The following is a 23,997-nucleotide window of genomic DNA, read 5'->3' on the forward strand; positions in this document are numbered from 1 at the left end:
TCCACAACATGTATTTAGTTTTTGACCTTTAAAAGGCATAATTTGAATTTTCTTTAATGGAAGAGTCTTCGTTCTTGTTTTCTTTTATTAAGTTTTTTCTCCCACATTAGAGTTAGAGTACTTAGTATAATACCATTATTAGCTTCATCCAACAATTCTATTTGACATTGTGTCATCTAAATTATTAAGTTGCTTGGTAGACAATTTAAATAAATACCAAGCTTTTAAAAAAGATAGTACAACCATTCTTATTCAAACTTATCTTTTTTTCTTTTATCCATCTTTTAACATTGCAAAACTGCTTTTTTGTGATCTGCTTTTTTTTTATGACTATTTGAAAAAACTACAAAACTACATTTTTTCTAGATATATGAACAAGATAATCTCAAGTTATTTTATTTTTATCTTAAGTTGCATAAAGTATAACAAATTGTTGCATTAGATGATCTTTCTTTGGCATCACTAAACATTCCTAGAAGCTCTTTACTTTATATATTGGGAAAACTTGCACTTAAGGCCTCCCATATGAGAGTCTTAGTTATTAGAAGAGCAAAATGTGTCCTGTATTGACAATTTTAGAGATCTTCTAACAGAATGAGAAAAGCAGAAATTATCCTATTAAGCTTGTCATTAATAGAGCATAAACTTGTTATTGATTTTAAATTTTTCGGATTAAGTACTCCCAAACAGTATATCAAGTATAGTTAATTATGGATATCTGGTCGTAGACTAATAGTAGTTGAAGATTAATCCAGTCAAGACTAACAGTAGATTTTCTTTCCAGAAGTTTAAAACTTGTCTCAAACTTACAAGAAATCTGCTCCTACTCATTTGCCAGTAATTTAAGAAACATCTCTTAAATTGGTTACTGTAAACGAACTGTCATCATATTATCGAATCAGTCATTATGGAGCTTCTCAACAAGCTCTGCATATGCGCGTAGAGTGAAGGCAAATGCTGATTCTGTTTGAGTTGTGAGTTTGAATGCATGCAAAAGAGACTACTAATCGATCAAATCTAAAGCTTGGTAAAATGTCATTTCTTGTCTCCTTTTACAATAATATTGCCAATAAGATTATGTCAAAATCTTTGCTTAGAGTTAGCAATTGTCCACCAAGTTATAAAAATAGTTTAAGTTTGAAACATCTTTTTGAGTTCTACTATAGCTTTTTGAAGCCGCCATTATAGTTGCATGTATAAGTGCTAATGTTAGTGACACATTTTTAAAATTAACTTAGGGTGTTAAAGATCCTAAACTTACATAATTCATATGTAAGTTTAGGATCTTTTTGAAGTTTACCTTTTAGTCCATTATCACCATGGTAAATCTTGCATAAACCATTCTAATGGACAATCAATTATTTTCCATTTATGAGGTTATTTTTAAAGTTTTTTATGCTCATTATCATTAAACAAATAAGTCTTTTTTTCTTTCCATAAATTTGTGGGTTTTTATTATATTTTGATTTAGAATTGAATATTATGAGAACACAGTAACAGTAATGGGATGGTTGTCTATCACTATACCACACATGGTGAATTCAGGATATATTAGGTTTTCAGGGTTATTAACTACTTTTGTGATTATTATAATTATGAAATGGCTTGAAAAATAAATTGAAAAATATAAGGGGAATATCTTTTTATATTATTATTTTATATTTTTTTATGAATTCAATTATTCCTTAATACAAGTTAACTTCGTCAACGCCAATATACTTTCCTCCCTGATAGTGCTGCTTTTTGAAAATACATTTTGTCGACCATCATAATACAATCATAAGAAATATTTTCCTTTTTCACATAAAGTTTTGAAGCTTTTAAGGATCACCATTGTAAGGATCGTTTATTGTTAAACCTTGTTTATCAAAAGTATTGATGGTAAATGTAATTACTTAAGTAATAGTTTACACGCCTGCAAAAAAGTATATCTTACATGTAATGCATATCAAATCATCTCTCATTAGTATCAAGTTTTGCATTATGTTCTTTGACAAACTTCTTGGAAATGGTAGCGATGTCCCTTTGTATTGCAAATACACATTCAGGTTGGTATGAACTGTTATTGATTCAAATATAGTTGGAAAAAGTCATTTATAATATGGTTCAATAAATCCAACACAACTCGAACTTCTATAATTCGAACGATCATTTAAATCAAACAGGTTCTTCGGTTCCTTCAGTATCTAATATTTAGGATTGAACTCTTATAATTCCAGAACTCTTTTAATAAGAGCATCTTTTTTGTGCGTGTTCGAAATTTTACAAGAATATCTGGAAGAAACATATTTCATAAGCCAATTAAGGGTGCATTTATCATCTCTAGTTTTATATTGATCTTCAAAATAAAACAATAATGTTACACCTAAGACAGAATGTTTTGTTGGAATCCAATCTTCAAATAAATGACAAATAAACAAAGTTTTTGGCTGTTGGAAAATAAAATAATGCAATTTGCTTGTGTTTGTTGCTTAGATATCCAAATGTACTTTTTGGAACAGCTTAATTGATGACCGTTTTTAACTCCTTTAAAAATTAGTAAGTTCAACAAGAAAAATAGTTTTTAAAATATCATTTTACTGTATTTTATGCAAAAAAAAATTACAAAACTAGTTTTCTGATTTCCTCCTCAAAAATGTAAGATATATAACCGTAAATATGTTTTATTTTAATATTTTTAAATGTCTTAATAACTGAGTATATAAAAGTAGTATTATAAATAAAAGTAGTAAATAATTATAAATAAATATTAGTATTATAAATAAAATAGAACTGAGACAGGTGAGACTTAATAAAAGAAATCTCGGTAAAGTTATACTCTAATATGCAATCCTTATTTAAATGTTGGTGCTGGTAATAGGTTTGTAAACTTTGTATATCTTAATAGTGATGCTATGATATAACACCTTTTTTGTAAAGTAGGTTTATTGTTGAATGAGTATCCAGTTGTAAAAATTTTAACGAAACCATAAGTTATAAAATAAGATGTTTTATTTTATACTTTTCTGTATTTCTTTCAATACTAAGTAAAATTTTTATTAAATATATTCCACGCATTTCCAAAAAACCAACCAATTTCTTACTAACAGTTTCATTTGTGTGAGATGCTATTGTTGATTTATACAGTTACAATGATCTTGTCAAGTTCAAGTGTAACCAGATTTAAATTTTGTCTCGAAACCCACAACAGTTGAAGGATTGCATTGGGTGAAAGCAACAAGTACTAAACTTGGAACCAAATCTTTTTTGACTATTTATTAACTAGCATATATGTTTCCAGGATTTGTGTTGACCACTTAACCTGACTTGACATTTTTGTTTAAGATGCAAAATTTATTTGATCAACTTGTGATGTGGTCTCAAAATTTTTTTAATATGACACAACATTCATTAATTTTTATTTATCAATTCTACTGACTCATTGCAGCCGTGGCCCAGTGGTTAGAGTTCTGGCTCAGAACTAAAAGTTCTGAGCCAGAACTCTAACCACTGGGTCACGACTGCAATGAGTCAGTAAAACAGCATTGGTAAAGACGGAGACGTGAACTTCCTAGTTAAATGTTCTCATCCAGTGCTCTGTGATAAAACCATAAGGATTTAAAGGACATAAGGACATAAGGACAAAAGGACATAAGGACATAAAGGACATAAGGATCTTAAAAACCGCAACAAAAAAAGTTGTTTTGTTCAGAGGCTTTCTGTAGTATTTGTTTTACACAAATGGAAATTACATATTTATAAATATTTAACAATCACAACCTGATAAAATAAAGTATTTTATCAGGTTGTGATTGTTAAATATGATGAGAACAGAATGAACAAACCTTTCAAAAATGTGTTACCAAGACGGAATCAGATATCTTTATAAATTTATATCTAATTTTGAAGTTAAGTTTAACAATGCTTCACAAAAAAATAATTATTTATAAATCTCAAATGCAGAAATTTTTTTAATGTAATAATAAAGACCATTTTAGTAATAAAGTTGATTCTTTGAGACCTTTTTGGAGCGAGGCATTCCCGACAAACTTGTACTTGTGTATTTTAATAGCTAATGTATTTAGTTGTATTGTATTTTAATCAAGTGAGTTTTAGTGCCTTTTGACTCTCTTTACAGCTTTCACCAGCTCAGTAATTATTTTGACACTCATAAATTTGAGAAAGTTGCCATGTAAATCATAGGACACTTAATGACACTTTTAATAGTTAAAAAGTATACAGGTTGAATGAAAATTTTATTTTGTTTTTTCTTATATTCTTTTTTTCCTTTTTTTATTATTTTACTGTTGTCATTCTAACCTAGTAGAATCACAAATTATAATTTTAAAGGGCTTTTATTTTTTATATAAATTTAAACTTGTCTACATTTGGTTATATTCTTTTCCTTTTCTTTAGTTCCACTTTGACGTTCTACTCTATATCATAAAATTTGAAGTAAAATCAAAATTTTGTCTATGATTTGAAATAAAATTTTTATGATTTGAAATTTACAATATTTAATAATTTTTTAATTTTAATAGTGTGACATTTTGTTACCGTATTAACATTTTAAAACGTTATCATGCTTTTCAAATCTTTTAACCCCCTTGTAATCAAGCATAATTCATTCTGTAGACTCTTTCCCCAAATCACGAGAATTCAAGTAATCCGTGTAATCAAGCACAAAGGATGAAAAATTAAATGGATTTATTTTAAGCGAAAACAAAAGTTTAAAAAATAAAGTTGCAGTGCAAAAAAGAAAAGAATCAATTGATTTTAACAAGAAATTTAACACAACGATAAGGCAATGTAAAAAAAATAAGTTAAAAGTTTAAAGATAAACTTGTAGAAAATTTAAAGATAAACTTGTAAAATATTTAAAGATAAACTCGTAGAAAATTTGAAGATAAACTTGTAGAAAATTTAAAGATAAGAGTCAGTGTCAATATAATCAACAAACAATAATCAATAAGAAAAGTCAACAAGAAGCCAGAAAAAAATGTTTGAAGAATTTTTTAAATTTAATTAAAGAGGCATCCATAAAGTACATACGCAGTAAAACCACTAATTTAAAACAAATTGTCATTTGTATTTGATTTAAATTATTTAATTTTCACAAAGAATTACTTTACCAAGATATTTTGTTGATCAAGCATTAGATCATTTTAAAATTATGGTTGTGGGAGACTCAGAATCAATGTATAGTTTAACGTCATCCTCTCCTACTGCTATTGCAGCAAGCCTAACTAGTTCATAATTACATACTAACCTCTTCATACCTGTTTCTGTATTGTTTTTCATAACTCTAATGACGAATCCTAATTTTTTTAATAACTCTAATGTCATATACTGCAGCTGCAACAAGCAAAGAGTTTAATGAAAATGTACGCAATCTATGATAGATTGCGTACATTTTCATCAAGCTCTTTACTTATTGTCAAATCACCATTGCATTTTAAATTTTGCATCAGGGTCAATAACAAGGCCAGAGGATGTACCAGCCCAATACCTTGCAGATCAATGCAGTGTGACACCAATTTAAAAATGGCTGGTGCAACTGCGGATTTGTTTCTGAAAATTTTCTCATCTTTAAATGTATAATTTGGAGATATATTTTAAATATCCTGATGCAGCAAATAAGTTTAACATTTTTGTGATTGCTAGAAGATATAAATACTAGTTATCAGTTTTCTAATATACTTTTCATTATTTATTCAATTTTGCATCACCATTTTATAAGTGCATTCAAGTTTAGATACGTCTTGTTTCCTTTATTTAACTAAAAACCTTATAGTACGATTCATCAATGGACTTTTGACCAAAATGTAACCTTTTATGACTCTTGCAACAGCTTATCCATTAAGTATATATTTAACCAAATTTTCAAAATAAACATGCTATAAAATCACTTTGATGCCAGTTCCTGCATAAGTTTTCTAATGCTTTCATTGAAACTCATTTCATGAAAAACAATTTAAAATTTTTTTTATCTGCTAATTTGGTACTAAATTTGGTAACTCCAGGTTGGTACTAAAATATATTTCAAATGTTTCCTCTATTTTGTTTCTCAAAACACTAATCATATTAATTATTAAATGTCAACTATTACATAATGTAAAGCATTATGTAATGTTACCCATTTTATAATACTTAACATTACATAATGGATAATATATATTAAAATGGTTTTTTACATAATAATTTATAATGTAAATTTTAATATTTACAACATAAAACATACAAGGGAGAATTTTCGAAATTTAACTCTTAGGCAGTTTAATAATTATGCCAAAAGATAACTAAATAAATTATGTTTCGATAATATTAATTTAAATTCTTATTAGTTTAGGTGCAGTTTCCAATTTATAAACATAGAAATGTCGCTTGCCAAATATAGTTTGTCACAGCAAAAAAAAAAATAATAATAATAGTCCCACTTTACCTTAAATGTTATTGATTAAAAGATTTGGTATTTTCTGAGCGTTATTTTCTGTTTTATTTACTTTATGAAAAGCTTTTTAAAGCTATTGACAGATCAATGAAAAAAAGTAAAACTGTTATTATCTAAAGCATTATGATTATTATGTAAGTAGATAAGTTTAACTAAGGAGTGATCAGCGAACTTATATTTACTCAAACAATTTTGAAAAAAGTAATGTATGACTTATGTCATGCATAAGTAAGGTGACCAACTACACTCATTTACTGAGTTTTGTACTCTTTTTTCACAAACCGTACTCTTTTTAAATCCTGAACTCTGAAAGTACTCATTTGTATAATTTTATACTCATTTGTATTTCTAAAAATTTTTTTAGATTATTTTATTTCAACTTTAATAATTAAATATTTATTTAAATTCTTTATTCTTGTTTATACACTTATTTTTTCAACTTTTATTATCAAAATGTTTTTTGATTTAATTTTTCTTCATAAAACTTTTTTTTTTCGCTTTTTACCGTTAAACAAACAGTTCCTCCATTTACGATGTCATTGCAAAGATCAATCAATCAATCAATCAATATATTCTGAATCACACGATTTTACAATTCAAGGATGTTTACAAATAGTATAATTACTAATGATGCGTAAACACCTAATAATAATGAATAATAACATAAGAATAAAATAATAACAGCTCTAAAAATCATAACGTAAACAATAGTAATAACGTTAAAAATAACTATAATAATAAAAATGGTATTAATAACAATAAAAATAATGGTATTAATAAAAATAATGATATTAATAAAAATAAAAGTAATAATAATAACAATGGTATATTTAAATATGTCTATACTTATCTACATACGCACATACATAAATATACATACACATTCACACACATATTAACACACAACACACATACATACACATATACACACATTTGCACACATACATATACCCACACACGCATACATATACACACAGGCATACGCATATACACATTCAATCATTGTGCAAGGACGACAAAAAAGCTGTACATATATGTAAAGATTCTTAAAAAAAAAAAAAAAAAAAAGATAAAATAAATAAAATATAGAAGAGAGAGAATTTTTAATAAGACTATTAACAGTGATATATTGCTTTTATTGAAGTTATTATTCTAGTAGCTATCCAAATAGTGGTTTTTTAATTTATTGAGAAAATTATATCGAGAAATTGAGTTTTCAGTTTTAAAAGAATGAGGGAGCATTGGCATTCCAAGCATTGGTGCACTGATGTTTAATTGATTCGCTGCCAAATTTTATTGTCCTAGTATGTTCTACAAAGATATTGTTGCATGAAGAGGATCTTAGGAAGTGAGAATGTTTGTTACGTATTTGAAGGAAAAAGTTCTTGAAGGAAATTGGAAGTTTATCATGAAGATAATCCCATACAAATAAACAATTTAAATAAGTAATATTGTCGTTAAGCCGAAGAATTTTAGACAATTTATACAGTAGAGAAACATTGTCAAATAGGAAATTTTGAAAGTGAATAATTTTAAGGGCTTTGTTTTGAAGTGAAACTAGCTGGTTTACCGGACTTTTTTTTTTACCCCAAATCTGACACGCATACCTAAGGTGCAATCCAAATATGGCATGATAAATACTCATAAGTGTTTCAAAATTTACGAAATGTCTGGTCTTGGCTAACATTCCAACTGACCGGCTTAGCTTAGTCTGTAAGTAAGTTTGATGGTACTTAAAAGAAAGACTCTTATCCAGCCAAACTCCAAGGTACTTCACAGTTTTTGACGAAGTTAATATTTTTCCATTAATGTTAAAAGTGCATTGTTCCTTGCTTTTTTTGTTTTTTGTTTTTAAAGACAACTATTTTAGTTTTTGTAGCGTTTAGTGAAATTTTATTTGCTCTGAGCCAATTAATAACAGAAAATATTGCCTTATTAGTTTTTAACTGCATTTTTTCAAGCGAATCTTCAACAATTAACAGGTTTGTGTCATCGGCGAAATGGTATGTTAAAAAATTATTAATGCAGGTGTTTAGTTCGTTGATGTATACAAGGAAAAGCAGAGGCTCAATATTGACCTTTGTGGGACTCCCGAAATTGTAGTTTTGGTTATTGAAGATGTTTCCTTAACTGTAACGTATTGAAGTCTGTTATTTAAGTAGGATTTAAACCATTTAAGTGGAATTCCACGTACACCATAGTATTGTAATTTGGCAAGAAGAACATCGTGATTTACTGTGTCGAATGCTTTTTGCAGGTCAAGGAAAACACCGCAAACAAACTTATTCTTATCAAGGGCGCTTCTTAAAGTTTCTGTAAAATCAATTAGCGCATGTGTAGTAGAATGATTACGTCTAAATCCGTATTGTAATTTATGAAAACAATTAAAGGTATCAAAAAAGCTCTACAGTCTATTGTGCATAGTTTTTTCAAATATTTTTCCGATGTTGGATAACAAAGAAATAGGTCTGTAATTAGATGGTTCAAGCTTTGACCCATTTTTGTGAATTGGAATAATGTTAGCAATCTTAAAATCATCAGGAAAAATTCCTTTTTTAAATGAGTTATTAACCATTTTAGAGATTGGTTCAGATATAAATTTTGAAGATAATTTAAGAATTGAAGTGGGAAGACTATTAGGGCCAATACTTTTCTTATCATTCATCACGGAAATAATTGTTTCAATTTCTTCTTTTGTAACAGGTGAAAGGAAAAATGAGTTAAAATTTGAGATTTTAAGAAAATCGTTAAATTTATTAATTGAAGGTTCAATTTTTTCAGAAATATTCACTGATATATTTAAAAAATAATCATTAAATGAATTAGCAGTAGTTTTATTATTGATATATAAGTTGTTGTTGATCATAAGATTAATAGACTGTATAATTGGAGTAAAAACTTGGGATTTGAACAAATTGTGCTAAATGATTTGAGATGGAAGTTATTAGGTTACCTGATATAATGTTGTTAGAGTGAAAATTAATGAAAATATTATCAATAAGAGTTTTTGAATTTACATTGACTCTCGTTGGCAATGAAATGTAAGGAAAAAAAGCATTCGAACACATATTATTAATGAAAAATTATATTTCAGGCGAGTTTTCATAATTTTTTTCTTTTTTAAGTTTTTCCAATAAATTAAGAAAATTTTTATTAGAATCATGAATTGACATGCAAGGGTGACGGTAGATACAACCAACGATTGTATTTTTTCCTTTAGGATGTATTATTTCTATAAAAACTGATTCAAGTTCATGTGCTTTGTACAATAAAAGTTCATCTCTCTTTTTATATATAGAAGTAGAACTAATGTAAAGTAGGGCACCACAACTGGACTCAGTTGGTGTATGTTCTATCACATAATTTTCAATTTCTACATTACTTATGGGTGGTATATGTTGTTTCAGTCTTGTCTCAAACGCAGCAATAACACAGGGAGGTAATTTAAAGGAACTAATTAAAGATTTTAACTCACCTATATGAAAAGAAAGTGAGGAAATACTTAAGTGTAAGAAATTTAATGGGTTTAGGTTAAGATCTAAGGCATTAAAATCATCAACATTGTAGAACTTACAATCTAAGACACAATTGTTTACTTTGTTTAGACATTTAAACAAAAAATTGAGATTAGGGGAATTAGTTGAAACATTTAAATTAAGTGTTTTTATTGGACTAGGTTGAGGATCACAAATAATACAGAACCAGGTCTGTGGATCAGAAATTAAATCAGAATACTGTTTGCTACTAATGTTATTGCATTTGATGTGTACCCAGCAATTACATTTGTCACACTGAATAGATTTGTGATTTTTAGCAACATTTTTGTGGCATACAATGCAAGGAAAACATTCCATAATAGAGTTTATTGAATGAGTAAAGTGTTAAGGTTAATGTATTGTTATGTATTAGATTTTAATGTAACTATATTAAAGAATCAAATACTAAACTAATTATAATATAAAGTACTTAAAATAAATTAATAAATATTAAGCTAAACAATTAAGATAACAAGATAAAGTCAATAAAATATAAATAAATAAATATTGCTATTATATTAACGTAATTTCGGTTAATCAATTTAAATATATGTTTTAATAAGAAAAAAAACTTAAGTTAATGTTATAATAAATGTTTATAATAACAATATATATAATCAAACATTAAAGAATAAACAATAATATATAATATTATTTAACTAGAAAGACAGAGTGATAAAATACTAATATTTAAACTAAAATAATATAAATCAATAATAAATAATATTTATTATGATATTATCCTAAAAAATATAAACAGTAACAAATAAAACTATATAATAATAATAAAAAATATATAATAATAATAAAAAATATATATAATAATAAATATGTAGTATAAATATGTTATTTATAAAAATATATAGTAATAAATATTTAATAATAATAACAAAAAATATATTATTAGTAATAAATTTTAAATAAAGTGAATACAATTAGCTATGAATAAAAAAGATAATGAGAAAAATAAATAGTAATAAAATTAGTATGAATTAAATATACAGACAAGCAGATGATTACAATTTAAATCGTAAAAAAAAAAAAAAAAATTCTCTAAAATCTAAAAACAACCGATCTAGCTGTTCTTTTATTTTTTCTTCTTTTATTTCTTCTTAACTTGCTAATTATTTTTTTCCTTTCAAGTCTTTCTTATTTATTTACTTTATTATTTTGTTTACTCTTTCTTTTTCTTTTTCCCTTTTTTAAGTGTTCTTTTTTTTTTTAAATTCGAGTTTTTTTTTTTGTGTTTTTTTTCAATTCTTTCTCGTTAACTTTTTCTGACACTTCTTTCTTTCTTTATTTATTTTTTACTCTCCTTTTTTTTTTTTGTTTTTTTTTGTATGTTCTTTAAATTAGTTTATTTATGTTTATAAAATAAATAATTATTTACTTGTAATCATAATTTTATCTTTAATATTTTTTCTTTTCTTTTTCTCTTTTACCGTTAAAAAAACGCGACCGCCATTTGCGAAGACCTAACACCGTTTTCAAGAGATGACATAAGTTTTATAGGAATTCCCTTTCTGTTTAATTAATTTAAGATTTGAGGTGTGCAAAATAAAACAAAACATTATTTTATTTACCTAGTAAAGGTGAAGTTGCATGTAAGTACTAGTATTATAGTTTCATTTTCATTTTACTTAAATGATTTCAAATTATAATATTTATTTAAAATAAAAATAAAAAATATATATGTAATATAATTTTTAGATTCAAATATGAGCGATAACAAAATAAGGAAAAATCATTTAAACGAAAATTTAAAAAAAGAGTTTCCATTCATTGTAGTTAAAAATCGAAATGATGACTCCTTGGTTAAATGTACAATCTGCAATATGGAGTTTTCAATTGCAATTCATGGACGTAGTGCAATAACGGTACACATTGAAACTAAAGTACATAAAACGTCTTATGGCACAGCAGCGTCAACATCCAAACTAACAACATTTTATAAAGGGAATACTTTTGGAACTAATGAAAAATAATTGGCAGTTATGGAGGCTTCTTTCGCTTTTCACACAACAATCTATAATCAAAGTTTTCGCAGCCTGGACTGCACTACTAAACTATTAAAAAAATTTTGTGACGCGAACAAAATGTGAGTCTATCGTAACCAGCGTATTTAATGAATACTGCAAGAAAATGCTATCAGAAAATCTGGATTCTGTATCATTCTATCAGACGCATCGAATCACAATGAAATAAAACTGTATTCAACTTTAGTAAGTATTTCGATATCAAGAACGGTATTCAAATTAAGATTTTAAATTTTTGAATCAATCGAAGGGGAAACGTCAGACATTTTGTCCTATCACTTATTTCGAGTTATAATAGACAACAATTTGAATACGAAAATTTTGGCGCTCTCGGCTGATAACACAAATACTAATTTTGGAGGACGCACCCGTAACGGTGTCAATAATGTGTACACAAAATTACAAGATCTTCTGAAACGAAATATTTTGGGAATTGGTTGTAATGCTCACATTATATCAAATGCCATCAAGATATTGTTATTAATGACAATTTTCTCTTTAAAGAAATTCGAAGAGTAAATTTATATTTAAATGAAGAAAAATTGAAAAAATGAAACGATGAGGAAATAGAACTTGACAAAAGATAAGTAGAAATCTTTCGGTATTTCAGAGTAGAACATATCCCACATGAAAATTTAAAAGTTTTAATAGAAATTTCTTTATATAGTCCAGGCAGTGATGCTGCTGTTGAAAGGATACTTTCATTAGGGAATGATTATTGGAGCAGTGAGAAGTCGCAACTTTCTGTAAAAACATTATCTGCCGACTTAACAGTCAAATTTAATATGCAAAATGAAAGTTGTTCGGATGTGTCTACATTATTAGACGAACATCCTCATTTAGCAAAAAAAAATCTACTCCGAAGAAAAATATGTTTTTAAAAGAAAATAAAGTTTTTATCTAATTTTCTTCTTTTTTCACCTATGAAATACTTGCAAAGTGTATACTTTTTGAACAAAAATTAGTTGGTCACCTTATGCATAAGTCAGGCATTACTTTTAAGCCTGCTAGGTGAGTGTTTCATATAATTTATAATTTAGTTTCTCTTTTCAAACTTTATAACGTTGTCAAGAGAAACATGAATAGCGTTTTGATTATATATTTACTTCTTACCAGGATCAAAGAAAGAATAGATGTTATCATCCCAAACCAATGTTATTTAAAAACCAAAGATACTTCAATAATAATTGTCATTGTTTCTTAATAAAAAATTTAGGTTTTTCAGATGACTTTAAAAATGCTGACCAGACTACTGTACTGTTGCTTTAAAAATCTATTATTTAAATCTATTCTTTAAATATTTCTGCAATAACAAATAAAAGGAAAACAAATTCCTGTATTTTGTCAAATAATGATAAATTTTCAAAAAACATTTATTTGTAATTGGTTGACACCTCTAGTAGTGCAAGAGACGTTTTTTATACGTCTTCTGAACGTTCCTTACGTTGGAATGTTTAGAAGGCGTTTAGAAGACATTTAAATAATAATTTTCTTTTTGTTAAATTAATCCATTGATAATAAAAATTTTAAAACATAAGGTTTTGCCTAGTAATTTCTTTAAACATTTTAATTTATGTCAGTAAAGGAAAAGTTAATATCAAGCTTTTATTTTGCTTCAAAGAAAAAAAGGGTTTTTTCGTCTTGATGTTTATTGGTAATAAAATGATATAGTGAATACCTCTTCACAATCTTCTAAAATAATCTACCTTTTTCTTAAATATTTCTTTTTGGAATAACATTGCACTTGTAAAATTGATCCTTAATTGTTAAATATACGCTATTTCCAAAATACATTTTCTTTTTTTTTAGACGGAATTATTTAAGAGCGAACTCCGGGTCTCACCGGTTAACGTGAGGCCAGGAAAATGATCCACAAAGTAATCAACAAATTATTTTTTTTGGGTATCTTAATCCAGATTTGCATTTATTGTTATGTTTGCATATTTCTTTTTATGTCTTTCATAAATAATTTCAGAAATATTTCGATTATACATTAACATTTTTGTTATTTAATAAACTATATTATTTTAACATATACGCAATCATGGAAAGCATCTTTTGTTAAGAAATTTTAATATCATGCAAATTGAAACAATCTTAAAAAAATTAAGAAAAAGAATGACTTCATTAAATGTTATTAAAAATGTTAAGTAGTTTTAATTTCGTTGTTTAAGTAAGATATGTACAAATAATCGTAAGTTAATTGACTATTCCGAGGCATAATACATGCGCTACCTGTAGCTTCAACTTTTAATGTCTTGTGGTTAATCTAAAAGGAGTTTACAAATTCATAGTTTTTGTTATTTAATGTTTTTTAATCAGAATTGTTAATATTTTGGTTAAACTTGTTGTTTGGTTATTCTGGCTACACCGAAAAATAAAATCAACGCTTTCAGACCATTTTTGGTAACACTTTAAAAACACTACACTTATAAGAGCTTCAGTTAAAAGTAAAATAAAAAAGTTTAATTCTGACATAAAAAAGAATTAACTAAAGTTTGCACTGCTTGTCCGAACTTAATATTTTTATAGCAGTGTAAATGTAAACAAACGCTTTTATCATATAAAAAAAGTAAAATTTTTAAATGTAGTAAGTTTAACCACTGAAGAATTTTTAGTCAATGACCAATGTTGTTATTTTGGAAAAAGAAAAATAGTGCTACCCTAAGAAAAAAAAGCTACATTAAAAATTTTGGGCTATAAAATGTATAGATTTGGTTTTAAAGATGCCTTTTATAAGAAATTTTAAAATTACTTTTAAATACATTTTATTTATCTAGTAACTGATTTCGCACCTCCTTAACATCTGCACGGGGAGTCGAAAAATACTTTTTAAATGCGTTATTGTTTTTAGACAAACTATGTTCAAACTCGTTGGAGGTTACTTGGATTCGATGATTTCTAAGAAGATGATCAACAGCGTTTTGAATGTCGTATTCACACTTACGAAGTACTTCTCTGATAGTTTCTTCGTCGATCTCAGGAAACATAACGTATAGCACTCTTAAACTTTTGCTCTCGTATTGTCGTGGCCGAACCTTAATGTCAGAATATAAAATTTGATTAATTAGTGTGGATGGAATATTTAAACGAGAATTAGTTGATTGGTTATATTGGTTGTATTTTTTATCTAGGTCAATATATGATGAATATGGTTCTGTTGTAGGTTTATCTTTGTAATGTTCAAAATATTTTCTATTGGTACTTTGCATTTTTTCATTGCAAACATTTGGTGAGATTGGACGAGAATAATCTCTGTGTCTATAATCATAATAGGGAGAATGTTCTCTATAATGGTTGCGTTTCCGTTCGTAGAAACTAGAATATGCATTGTGCGCTTTTTTAAATAAGGTCACTGTATTACTTGAAGAATGTAAAGACGATAAAGATCTCGTTGTTTCTTCAGGGCGATAAAATCTTTCTTCAAAGTCTCTGTTTGAGTTTCCCTCAGTTTCCCGACTTAAACTTTTTTCAAAGTCTCTATTTGGCGTATCCTCAAAATCTTTTTTTGAGTTTTTATCTAAAAAAAAGAGGTATTATATATAAGTATTGTTTTAAATTTAATAAAATATTATATATTACCAGTGGCCAAAGGTGATTCTAAAAATAAAATAAAACACCCCTTTAAAGAAGGGGTCACCTTCTTTAAAGGGGTGTTTCACCCCCTCCCCCATACACACACCCGTAAAATCGCCTCTATATATTACTATAAAAAATAAAGTGCTATATAATACAGATCCTTAATGTATACTGATACAGTATTATTTTTTTCGAATTAATTCTTAAATTAAATTGCTTTTTTAAAAATAAACTTAAAAATCAGTCGTCTCCATATTAGATAACAGGAAATTAAGTCAATAATTTCAAAATAATTATAACAAAAATAAAACTTTTACAACTTTAATCTGTGCGAGTTGCTTTTACCTTCGTGTTTTTTTTGTTTTTCAATCATGCTTACTCGGTCATAACTATCGTGATTGAATTGCTTTTTCTCGCGCACGTAAGTTCGCTTTTCTTCATTTCTTGTTTCATAGTTTTGACTAAGCACATACTCTTCTTCTTCTGTTAGAGCATTGAAATCGTGATAACTTGATAATCCTTTTCTTTCTGCCACCTTTCTTTGGTGACGCAGGTGGGCAACTCTAGCAGCAGTCACTTTTTGTCTCTCTAGCACAACTAAACAGGATCGACAGACGCAATCTTTAAACTTGCATTTTTCTTTATGTCCTAAATGTTCAAAAAAGTATTTATTAAATATTCCAAAATATTTATGAATACATATGTTAATGAAATGTATGTATATTTATATCATAACAATTTTTTTCAATATCATAGAGTATACATATTATAAAATTTGATTGAGCAATTACTTAAAGATTGTATAGATCTCACCACCAAGTCCTGTATAACTTATAGTGCTGGATCGATATTATGTAAGTCTGGCGCAAAATAGCAGAATAAAACTAAAGTAGGCCCTCTAACCGACCCAAAAAGTAGTTACAGTTAGACTAAAATTAGTTAAATAAAAAAATACATAATATATCTTAATGAAAATGAAAATAAAATAAAACTGTAATATGCAGTTAGCTTGAAGTTTGTTTTTATTTTATTTTATTGTAGTTAAATTATTTCGGCTGGCACATCACATTGTTGAAAAAGTTTTTCTGTCGTGCTTTTAGAGTAGAGAAGGAATCAATGATATCTTGAAATTCAAGGCTTGTGAATATTTCTGATCAAAGTTCAAAAAAGTTAAACTCGACAATCTTTCCTGATTCATTGTTATCGACTGCTGTTTATATTGATACATTATGTTTATCATCTTTTGTGGAGTAACTGCTTTACCTGTTTTTGTCGATAGTAGTTGTTTTAAAAAAGAATACTTGTTACGAGTGTCTAAAAAGCAAAGCAGATGGCAGTAACAAACCAGCGGAAATTTTGACAGTAAAGAATACGTTTATGTAATAGTCAGTCAATTGTTGCTGACCCATTGTGCACGCGTCGTCTGGGGGACGACGCGTGCACAATGGGTCAGCAACGTTCACGCAACAATCACGCACGTTCAGACGTTCATAAACCCGGATGACGCATGCCCATTGGGATTTGAGCCAAAAATAAAAAGGATCGTTGCTGGTTTGAGCCTATTCAGAAATCGATTGACGTCAATCGTTTTTCCGTTGTGATATCAGCAGCCCTGTTACGGCAGAGTCAGTAAAATCATTAGTTATACTTTATTCAACTGGTGTCAATCACGAATTATTTAACAAATGGATATACGTTACCCGTATATCCATTTATTAAATAGTCACCAGTATATCCATCTATCAAATAGTTTGTTATTAACATCATCAAATAAAGTTTAACTATGATATCATTAACTCTGCTGTAACATGGCTGTTGATATCACAACATAAAAACAAACAACGCAGATCACTTTCTAAATTTTTTTTTTTACTGAAATCAGCAACAATGGCATCGACTATCACATAAAACGTGTCTTTGCCTGTCAAAACTTCCACTGGTTCGTTTATAAACATTAATATCCTTGATTTCCTTCTAGAAGGCGTTACAGAAGACAAAATAAAAAGAAGACAAAATAAAAAGAATTAGAAAAATTAAAAATTTTATTTATTTTATATTCTGTTTAAAGTAACTAAAATTAAGTTATTTTTTCGTTTTATACAAATTTTAAAGTTTATTGAACAAGCTACGTTTTTCTTATGATGTTGTGTATATATATATATATATATATATATATATATATATATATATATATATATATATATATATATATATATATATATATATACATATATATACATATATATAAAATAAATATATAAAATAAATTATGTCAGTGTATTCTTCAAATAAAGTGCTCAATGTTCTTAAAGAACAGAGCAATAATAAATTAGTAAAAACACTTATCTAACTTTTATCTTCTACAGCATATTTCGCCATCAGTAAGCTCATCAGGAAGCCTCCTGATGAGCCTACTGATGGCGAAACATGCTGTAGAAGATAAAAGTTAGATAAGTGTTTTTACTAATTTATATATATATATATATATATATATATATATATATATATATATATATATATATATATATATATATATATATATATATATATATATGTATTAGGGTGTCCCAAAAAACAACATTTTTGAAAAATATATGCAGACACCCCTTAATGTGTTCTATATAATAAAAAAACACTGGTTTTAAAAATTTTTTGAATAAAAAATATTTTTAGGGGTCCCCCAAGACCCTTAACCATCACATGGGTCCCTACAATTATTAAAAAGTTAGTTCTTCAAAAGTTATATCATGTTGGGTCTCAAAAGAAGCAGAATTTTTTTTAAATTTTTATATTAATCATTATTTTATTAAAAAACATAGCTAAAAGATATTATAATTAAAAAAATCTTGTTAAATTCTCTATTTTTTGTTTTCAGTTAAAAAACTTCATTTTCTGTTCACTAAAATCTAAAATAATAATTTTTTTATAAAATGATGATTATTTTTAAAGTTTTTATATATTTTCGCTTCTTTTGAGACCTAACAAGACATACTTTTGAAAAACTTTTTTTTTTTAATATCATGGACCCATCTGATTTTTAAGGAGCTTGGGGGCCCCTAAAAATATTTTTTATTCAAAAAAATTTTAAAACCAGTATTTTTTTATTATATAGAACACATTAAGGGGGTGTATTCATATATTTTTCAAAAATGGTGTTTTTTGGGACACCCTAATACATATATATATATATATATATATATATATATATATATATATATATATATATATATATATATATATATATATATATATATATATATATATATATATATATATATATATATATATATATATATATATATATATATATATATATATATATATATAAATTAGTAAAAACACTTATCTAACTTTATATATATATATATATATATATATATATATATATATATATATATATATATATATATATATATATATATATATATATATATATACATATATATATATATATGTCCCAAAAACAACATTTTATTTATATATATATACATGTATATATATATATATATATACATATATATATATATATATGTGTGTGTCCCAAAAACAACATTTTATTTATATATATATACATGTATATATATATATATATATATATATATATATATATATATATATATATATATATACATATATATATATACATATATATATATATACATATATATATATACATATATATATATATATATATATATATATATATATATATATATATATATATATATATATATATATATATATATATATATATATATATATATATATATATATATATATATATAGAATGATGGTCGTTTTACAGAGCATTACGGAATAGTATTTTTAACAAATTTTTTTCTTGTATATTTTTAATAAGTATCCCATCGGAGTTTCGTAAGAAAATTATTCTTACGATATACAATATATCATACTAGTAACAATATACAATACTAGTTTTTGTATTCGTAATTAAAAAAAGACAAAAAGGTAGATGATGTCGGCTATGACATTGGTATTGTAAGTTATTATTGAAATAGTTTTTTAATTTCGATTCCAACATATCGAGTTCTAGCGTTACCTACCCAGTGGGCACAGGACCTAAATAAGACGTCTTTTGAACGTTCAAAAGACGTTTAAAACGTTTAAAAGACGTTTAAAAGACGTCTTTTTTACGTCCTGTGCCCACTGGGTAAGATAGGTGGCAGAAAGAAAAGGATTATCAAGTTATCACGATTTCAATGCTCTAAGTAAAGTAACTTGTTTAAATTCATAAATGAGCTGTCTTAAGTTTCTTATTCAAAATATTATTAAGTATTAAGCTTGTTGTTTAAAGTTTCTCATTGCCTGATTTGAATTAGGTGGAGGAATATAATTGATACATAGATAATATTTCGTTAATATATTGCGCTTAGTAGTTATTAACATGCCGTAATATTATCACCAAGCCAGAATTTATCACTTTGATAATAACAAACAAAGTGTTTGATAAAAACAAACAGAAGTGTTTTGATAATAACAAGCAAAACATTTTGAAATTTCTTTGAAATATAGAAAAGATTAATTTTAAAAAAATTAAGATTAAATACCGAATTTTTATTTTTTTTATGATTTTGAACCGAATAAATTAGTAGTAAATTAGTAACTGAATTTTTTTTTATTTTTTTAAATTTATAAAATATGCCCAATAATTTTAAGGTTTAATAATTTTATGATAATAATTTTAAACTCAAGATATTATTTCTTTCTTTTTTACACTTTATCTATCTATTTTAAACTCTAACATTAAAGTATAAATTACCCTTAAGCTCGTAATCTACTCCATGGTTTCTGCATCGTGCACATTTAGGTATTCTCGAGTTAGCTTCAAGATTCTTTTGTTGCTCGTATTCCGATCTTTCGTGTGATAAGTGAGACACTGACGCGCTATTACTATTTAAAAAAAAAAAAATTTCTTTCCGGAAATTAATATATACGCGGTAATGCGAGTAATTTTGAATTACTTTTTCATCACGTCAACTAGTTTTAATATGTTGATTTTGAAATATAAAATTAAAAGTAATTATCAAAAAAAGAAAAAATGCTGAACAGCATTTTTGAAAATAAAATTTTGTCACACTTAGAAATTAGTTAAAAGTTATAAAGCAACTGTTTACCTCATTTCTTCACAACCTTTTCTGAATAACGAACGTATGAAGTTACACATCAATAATGTGATTACTCTCCGTAAAACATTTTAAATTGGTAAATAATTAAAGCAATCGAAACATTTAAAACAATTAATTGAACAAGTTGAATAGATGTAACCTGCTTCATACTGAGCTAAAGTTTACTCTTCTAACGAGCTATGAATGGGAAGCTTACTGCGCTAGCAGTGTAACTCTGTTATTTGTGAAACGTTTTGGTTTGAATAGTGCTTGGAAGCTACTAATAGTTGTTTTGAATTTTTCTCGTTATTAAAAAATGTTTTATCATAAGCTATTTTAAAAATCCTTTCAAAAAATAGTTTAATAAATAATTATATTAACATTTTGAAAGAAATTTATTTTTATCTCATATCCTAATTTTTGAAACGTTGTTTGAAAAACGGTTTAAGTATCCAAAACAAGAAAATGTAATTGAATAAAAAATAGCTACACTCTGTCCCTAGATAGTATTCTTTTAAATTTGAACAATAAACTCATTATATAAAAAGATCTAATTTTTTTTTTTTTAATTTATTTTTCAGTAACTTCTCGAAATTAGTTGTCTAATTCGGTAATCTAAACCGTTAACAAAAAATAATGACGTAGCTCAATTGCTGCGTCACTCAATAGTAAAAGGTTCAACTGTTACATTATTGAAACAGAAAATTTAAAGATTGAAGAGCTCAAAGTAAAGATTGAAGAGCTCAAAGCAAGGATTTAAGTGTTAAAAGATTTTGTTTCTAAACAAGACTTTAAATCAACAAAAAAAAATTTAGTTATTGTTTAATTTTAGTATGAAGATAACTCTCAAATCAAGCCTTTTTAATCAGTGCTCACTAAAAGCAAGATTCGGTTTGCCAACCGGGGATTGGTACATCGGGTATTTACCTTAGAGCCAAAAGAAACAGGAGCGCCAAAATGACCTTTTTGATACATAAATAAATACAAGAAATAATGTAAATTTTATCCTCTATTCTGTTAAAAATAGTTTTAAAAAATTAACAAGAAGGAAGAAGTTTTTATTGGAAAACCTACAATTTATGAGTAGGTGGCTTTAAATAGGTTGTACTCTGCTAAAGAATCTACTGACTTTTGAGCAAAATGTATTTCTTTTTTTTGTCATGTGATATCACCATCTCATACCCAATATTTGATACCCATTATTTGATATCCGATTTTAAAACTTTGCTTTTGGGACTTTAAAAGCAACTTTTAAAGGAGTTTTTAGTTATACTTTAAAAGTACATTTGCCTTAAATTGTTTGCTATTGGTTGCAAAAAGACGATAAAAGTACACTTAACGCATATTTAACGGATGCGTAACATCTATATCGAAAAACAGTAAGCTAAGGATTTCATAATGATACTTTTAAAAGCATATGAATACGTTTTTCGTTGAAAGAATAAAAACCTAAGTTTGGTATTAAAAAAAGGGTAATGACAGATAGTATAGTCAATAGTACAGGCAGAGATGACAGATAATATTGTCTGGGGAAGTACTGAAAAAAACAAATTACATCGTCTTTATCGATAAAATAAATAAATAAATTCAAACAAAAACCAAGTAATCATTGGGTTGCCATGTGTTTAAAAATTTTAAATTTTGATTAATAATGTTATTTGTGTTATTTTTATTTTGTCTTAAATTTCAAATTAAAGTCATGCGTCATACTTTCTATATAAATGGTAGCTAAACTACCTTTTGATAAAAGCGTAGAATTGTTCTCATAACTTTTGATAAAAGCGTAGAATTGTCCTCGTAACTTTTGATAAAGGCGTAGAATTGTCCCCGTAACTTTTGATAAAAGTGTAGAATTGTCCCCGTAAATTTTGATAAAAGCGTAGAATTGTTCTCATAACTTTTGATAAAAGCGTAGAATTGTCCTCGTAACTTTTGATAAAAGCGTAGAATTGTCCCCGTAACTTTTGATAAAAGCGTAGAATTGTCCTCGTAACGATAACTAACGATAAGTAATGACAACTAATTTGATTTAAGATATATAAACAAGTAGCTAAAACAATCTTTTGAATAATTTGACGCAGAATAATAACTACTTAATTTAATTTAAGAAGCCAGTTTATTTAGGATAAATATATGGCTTGAAATATTCAACTGAAAACAACAGGTTTAATGGAATGTTTTTTTGCGTCCCGTAAGTAACACAGCATATAATCAACATAATTCCTAAACTTATAATAAATGAACAAAATTTCAATATACAAGAAAACAAAAAAATAATTTTGGGATGATTTGTAAATATATGAACATCTAATCTGTTAAAATAAAATATCTCTTTTTTTTTCTTCTTCTCTGTTTTAATATAATATAAGATTTTACAACTTCGTAATATAAAATTTCAATAAATAAGATAAGTAAAACAGATAGAGACTCAAAGAAGATGAGGATGACAGTACGTTATCGCAATCTTTTCATAGAGCCCCTATAACAAGATTTCAAAAAAATATCGTAATATGTTACAATATGCGTAATAAAATTTCAATAAAATATCGTAATAAAACGATACTATCTAAGAATGCGACATTAAAAGAATCAAAATGTCCCGTAAGTAACGGTAGAATTGCCCATATATATTTTACTTTATTGTAACTTGTACTTTACAAGGTAATTGTAAATTTGTTTGTTTATTTTTTTAAAGGTTCTGATGATAAGATCTTAGTGATATTTTTTCGGAAGCCTATTTTACACTGTTTTATCACGCTTTGTATATATATATATATATATATTTGTAAAGGACTTTTAATAGTTTATTTTTTTATATCACGACTAACATTGTAAACTTGAAAAAAAAAAAAAAAAAAAATTAGATCAAAATTTTCCAATATAACTTCATTCCGAAGATTTGGGGCACGGTAATCAGTATAAAACCGATTAAACCTAGTTCAACAAAAAATTGATTTGATTTGATTGTTGGTTTATATTGTTATAAAAGCAAGTTAAAAGCATAAGTCTTTGACTGCTTTTTTTAAAAAAAAGCTTCAAAACTAATTTACTTTTATCCTCAATACTCGTCAATCAACTTTCATTCTTAAAACTCATCATTCAACATTTTTATCCTTTAATTCGAACTCTTCTGCTGTTGTGTTCCCACGGATCAATGCTTCAAAAGATGAAGTCTTATCTAAACCGCTAGCTCACTAATTTTTTTTTTTATCTCGGTGATAAGACAAATTGTCTTACCGCAAAAAAAGAAACAAAAATGCAAAAAATCAGTAAAAAAAAATTAAAGAAAA

General features: G+C 26.4%; 1 protein-coding gene and 1 long non-coding RNA gene across 2 annotated transcripts; one reads left to right on the forward strand and one right to left on the reverse strand.

Moving 5' to 3' along the window:
* Positions 1–11,195: 11,195 nt before the first annotated feature.
* LOC136081850 (uncharacterized) lies at positions 11,196–12,906 on the forward strand. Its single transcript, XR_010639184.1, has 2 exons — positions 11,196–11,570; positions 11,677–12,906. It is a non-coding gene; the product is annotated as an uncharacterized LOC136081850 (long non-coding RNA).
* Positions 12,907–14,643: 1,737 nt separating this feature from the next.
* Positions 14,644–20,806, reverse strand: LOC101235288 (uncharacterized). The gene is made up of 4 exons (XM_065800135.1): positions 20,717–20,806; positions 20,362–20,492; positions 15,927–16,229; positions 14,644–15,522 (listed from the first exon to the last, which is right to left on the reverse strand). The coding sequence occupies exons 1-4, from the start codon at positions 20,764–20,766 to the stop codon at positions 14,771–14,773; spliced, it is 1,236 nt and encodes a 411-aa protein (XP_065656207.1). The 5' UTR covers positions 20,767–20,806; the 3' UTR covers positions 14,644–14,770.
* Between the last annotated feature and the right edge of the window lie 3,191 nt (positions 20,807–23,997).

Source organism: Hydra vulgaris, chromosome 06 (assembly GCF_038396675.1).
Source record: "Hydra vulgaris chromosome 06, alternate assembly HydraT2T_AEP".
In the NCBI taxonomy this organism is placed as follows: Eukaryota; Metazoa; Cnidaria; class Hydrozoa; order Anthoathecata; family Hydridae; genus Hydra; species Hydra vulgaris.